Genomic DNA, 5,014 nt, shown 5'->3' with positions numbered 1-5,014 from the left:
GTAATAACACAAGCCGAGATGTAAAAGGCTTGTTTTTAGGTGTTAGGTTTGTGTTGCGTCGAGTCATGATTATAAGTTGGTTAGGCTGCAGCTCGAGGACAAGCTGCATGTCCAGGTGGGGTGTAGTGTTAGAGTACGTAATGGGCCTAATGGGCCTGGCCTGGCGGTGTAGCCCGTTAGTCTTAGGGTTAATTAGAGATAAGGGTCGCTTGCTTAGGGGTCAAGTAAAGCCTTGCTTGGGAGTCAAGTAAATCTCTCTATATGAAGAGAGGAGATGTATCAATCTAATCAAGCAAGAATTAAGAAGGAAATCCCTTCCCTCTTGCCCGGCCGTGGGCAAAAAGGCCCCCGGCCGGCCCTCTTGCGCCCTCCTTCTAGCAGCGCCATAACATGAACAGAAAAACAATTGACATTCGGTATTGTCGAAATGGCTAGCTGATTCTCTCTGTTTCCTACATTGGGACCTATGCTGCTAAGTTTTTTTTATAGGTAACTGTGTATCTGTATCCTGCACAACAATATCACATCTTTGTACCACTAAGTAGTTTATGTGTATGTCTATAAGCTGATCCGCTGATTGAATTATTGAAGCCAAGGGACATTGAGTCTATGAGCGAAACAATATTTCCCGCAGAAACACTTAAAGATAAAGTGGTGCCTTTTTAAATATCTTGTTTTATTAGTCTTTCGAAGATACCTGTATTCTTGTCAGTTCACAATTCCCAGATTCCAGACACATGCAAGAGTTTGTCCAGCATCACCGTTTGAGATTCTGAACTTAGAGTCATCAAGCGGTCGTTGTGGTTCAGATCAGGGATCTGCAGATTGCAGACTGACTTGATATTGAACCATGTTTAGAAACAATTCAACATGGTTATAGGCCAATAACTCCCCTACCCACGCAATAAAACATACTCGCTACACTCACAAAATACCCAGGTTTCTGCCCTGAATTATGCACATGTATACAATACCTGCAGTTCCGTCCAAACCCACACAATCCCCCCACTTGATTACTTTTCGTCGTGTAAAAACACACATGTTCCTGATGTTGCACTGATCTATTAGTTATTACTAGCTTGTGTTTGGTTCTCCCCAGTTTTATGGTTAGGGGATGAGCTGAGTTCTATGCTGTAGGTATGTTGAACTACAGCTAGCAGCTCCATATTGTGAAGTACAGAGCGCCAAAACTTCAGGATCAGTAAACAATTTATGGTTTAGATATTGGACTAACAAATTCAGCCATAAAAGAATAAACATTTTTTCAGTTGTAATCAATTAAAGCATCAGGGGAGTGCAAAAGGTCGAACCCACCGACCCCCCAAAAAATCGTGACATACAAGAATTAGACTATTAGCAAAGTGTTTGAGAAACATGTAGCAATGCTACTTGATACTTCATTTCTAACGTACAACTTTGTGCAAATAGGTACTGACACGTTGCATTCTTTAATGTGTTACCTTTTGCTCTCTCCATTTTTTGTTGTTTATTATTTTATCCTTGATAATTTTTTGTTTCATACAGATAGGCCCCCTCATTAGTCAACTAACGCCTATGATGGAGACATCACCTGTATACTCTGTGGCTAGAGATGCATCAGGTGATTATTCACTGCATTTATCAGTTATTATTTAATTTCCATGAAATATTTGTGGCTTGCTGGTTGCCACTGACCTTCCATGTTAACTGTTCGTTTGTAGCTTTCGAGGGTCCTGTGCTTCATGTTATTGCATCATTATTGCGATGCCACATGGTCTTCTGTCACTTCCGACGCTAGTATATGCATACGTTGTAATACACGTTGATATTAGGGAGGAAATTAATTGCACGTTGATATTAGGCATGATATCAATTACAGTTAATTATGTGATTAGCACAAACGTTGATATTTGGTATGATATTGATTGCACGCTAAACATGTTGAGCGCTCACCATGGAGCAATCTAGATTGTTGGATTGTCATGGTTTGATGGACGAGATTAATTGGATCTGCCCCTTTGGGTCTTTCTATATTGGTATAAATATAAATGTTACAAATGCCTAGTGTCAGAACGATTTATGATGCAAGAGTTAGAATAGAAATATGTACATTGGAAAAAGTGGTCATGAGACTGTTTTCATAGTATAAGGTGTGGTGTAACTTTGTAGGGAATGCGTGGAAAGCCCTATTTGATTTAGCTGGGGGTTTGATACGGGAGTACGATCAAGAAGCTATGGTATCCGTAAGCAAATTTGTCGATCAGTTACCATCAGTAATGAATCAGGTATCATATTTATATGAATCTAACTTATATTTCATTAATGAAATGTGCTCTGACAACATGTTTGTCCATAGGTATCTTTTTAATCCTGAACGTACATTCTTCCCATGTTATTTACAGGTTACAGAAGGTGTATCTGAATTCAAGCCAACACCACCTGAGAACCGTGAATTCTGCAAGAGTTCTTACAGTGTAGCTAATACATTATTGGTACTGTTGAGAAACTTGCACTTACTTAAGCAAACCTCTTTCCGTTCTAATTTAGCATTAGTTAATGCTCCATGTATGTATTGTAGGTGAAATTCAGCGTTGATGCTATTGATGATACAGACATAATTGAGGACATCTTGAGACCCCGGGTAGACTCAATTGGTGGACAAATAAAGAAGGTCGTACTGTCAGGAACACATCTAACTCCGTGTATACAGGTACAGCTAGTCATATTTTTCATCTTCAAATGGAGTTCTCGTAATCACTAGATCATGTTGAGGACCACTCCTCTGTTAATATATGTAATACCATGGGAGGTTGAAGACCACTCCTCTGTTAATATATGTAATACGATGGGAGGGCTGTTTTGGTTCTGGGGAGCATATGCCCCTGAATGAACAGTAAATTCAAAATAAATAGTAAAACAATTTAAAAAGTCAGATTTTTTTGGTATATGTTCATGTTAGTGTAACAAGCGTGTGTGACAATTTTCATACGAAACGGGATAGCAGTGCTTCCTGAAAAATAACAAAATTAAGTGTAACATTTGATGTTCAGCTTGTTTTTTTTTCTGCACAGGTCAAAATGCTAAAACTTCCCACATAAAAATTTGTAGAATTTGAAAAAAAAACATTTGTGGCACGTGCGGGAGCATGTGCTCCTGGGAGACGAATTGGATTTCCACATTTAATGTGTACACATTAATATTCATGTGCCCCAGGCACTAACTATAGCTATACTACAGGATGTTAAATGGCAGGTTGGTTCAGAATACACTCCAGCGGATGCTCTGGCGCAGGGCTTAAAATCATTGGCTCTCAATGAGACTAGGGTCCTCTCAAGAACTATCGCTGACTACTTCAGATCCCTTTAGAAGCTTAGAGTATAATTTATTCTATGTCCATTGAAGTTCAGAATGCTGCTTATGAAGGTATGCGATACTACTGAATCTTTGTGTAACTTCTGTGGACCATGGCTTGCATTCATCATACATTTATTTACCACACTGGAGATGCTTTTACACACATCAGAGCCAGAAGGGCAGAAATATCTGTAGAATCTATAGTGGGTACTATACAGTCTTCATTCAGTTTCATCACAAACATTTTGCTGGTTGCTGCTTTCCTGATGCAGTTGGCTGGGGCGTGGGGGATTGCCATTATAAGGACACACCGGAGTAAATATTATAGCACCTACGACTCTGAAGAGCGATGTATTTGGACCGAGTTGAGTACGTTGGCACCGGCAGGCCGTACCACCTCTATATGGTCTGATCAAGATTTGGAGGTTGGGACCAAGTTGTTGGACTCTAGTCAGGCTATACACTGCATTTAACCCGAAATCCAAGAGAACAACGATCCATTCTCAGGTATGGCACCAGCGACGCTGAGTTGGTCGTATACACCTTCCAGCAGGCAGGCAGGCAGGCAAGCAAGTCTGTCCATGCACGGCCTTCTTCTGGTTGGCGTTTTACGTGTAATACGACAATATATACATCATCATGTGTAGATTGCCATGTTTTATAGTCTGTATAATAGTAACATTTGGGACAGTATTGTGCACATGTTCTACAATGTTACAAGTGCAACAGTTGCGAGTTATTTGATCATGAATTTCACCGGTTGGGTTAAAAGCTCGGTAAGAAGTACCGCGCCCAGTTCTAGAGAAAATTAGAGAGTTCAGATGATAGCCGTTGTTTCTTTTCTTGTGGCTTGAATGGTGGGTGAAAAAGAGCAGCCGACGCATGGATCCATGTCCACTTGTCCGGCTTGAGAAAGAAAATATCCATGGGGTACGGATGCGCTGCGTGAGCCCAGTTGACCGTTGTCTGCGCACGCATCGCAACTTGTACGCGGTGCGGACGGATGGACGACGCTATCCTCCGGCGATCGTCGGCGTACGTTACGTAGTAGTATATCGCGTGACAGCATAGCTCAGGCAGCTGGATGCTTCCTTCGACCAAATCTCCTGCTGGATCGCGATGGCGCAGCTCTAGCAAAGCCACTGTCAGAGTCACGCCAAGGCCTGGGCGCGTCCGTGCATGCAGCCGCGTCCGTCTCTTGTGTTCAGACAGGTTGGCTGAGGTTGTATCCATGCTCGATCTGGCACTGACGAGAGAGAGAGAGACGAGGCGCCCATGCCGCGTGCCCACCTCTACCTAGCTACCCGCTACCCGGCACGCAGAAACTGTCACGCCCGCCCGCAGAACCAACGGCGGCTAGCGCTCTCGGGATGCGCGCCACGGCAAGTGGAAGCAAATGACCGACGGACGTGCATGGTGGCTGCGTTGCCCGGGGCATGGGGCCGGCCGGTAGTTTCCTTTTTTTTTTTTTTTTGAAAAACGGCCGGTAGTTTCGTGTTAATTCCTACGGCCTGGTTCGCCTTGGTGGCTGGAGAGTGGAGAGTACCTTCCTACTCGATGGAAATGGAATCCATGTGTTTTTTGCCTTGTGACTTTGTGCCATGCTCGACATTCAGTTGCGTACTCAACTTACGCGATCGTTTGGACTCGATCTCATAACCGACGTGCTGTCTACGTGTGT

General features: G+C 42.9%; 1 protein-coding gene across 1 annotated transcript; it reads left to right on the top strand.

Moving 5' to 3' along the window:
- The first annotated feature begins 1,933 nt into the window (after positions 1 to 1,933).
- LOC123114793 (uncharacterized) lies at positions 1,934 to 4,023 on the top strand. The gene is made up of 6 exons (XM_044536200.1): positions 1,934 to 2,029; positions 2,124 to 2,264; positions 2,382 to 2,471; positions 2,558 to 2,689; positions 3,217 to 3,402; positions 3,606 to 4,023. Exons 1-5 carry the CDS (start codon positions 1,934 to 1,936, stop codon positions 3,343 to 3,345), a joined length of 588 nt encoding a protein of 195 aa, XP_044392135.1. The 3' UTR covers positions 3,346 to 3,402; positions 3,606 to 4,023.
- The last annotated feature ends 991 nt before the right edge of the window (positions 4,024 to 5,014 follow it).

Source organism: Triticum aestivum, chromosome 5B (genome assembly GCF_018294505.1).
Source record: "Triticum aestivum cultivar Chinese Spring chromosome 5B, IWGSC CS RefSeq v2.1, whole genome shotgun sequence".
Lineage (NCBI taxonomy): Eukaryota > Viridiplantae > Streptophyta > Magnoliopsida > Poales > Poaceae > Triticum > Triticum aestivum.
Note: the sequence above shows the minus strand (reverse complement) of the source record. Positions and strands in the feature narration are given on the sequence as shown.

Bases quoted from the DNA above. Each gene is read 5' to 3' on its own strand.
- LOC123114793 (XM_044536200.1), top strand. From the start codon at position 1,934: ATGGAGCAATCTAGATTGTTGGATTGTCATGGTTTGATGGACGAGATT. The intron at 2,030-2,123 runs GTTACAAATGCC...CTGTTTTCATAG, and splicing joins ATATTGGTATAAATATAAAT to TATAAGGTGTGGTGTAACTT. The intron at 2,690-3,216 runs GTACAGCTAGTC...GCTATACTACAG, and splicing joins ATCTAACTCCGTGTATACAG to GATGTTAAATGGCAGGTTGG.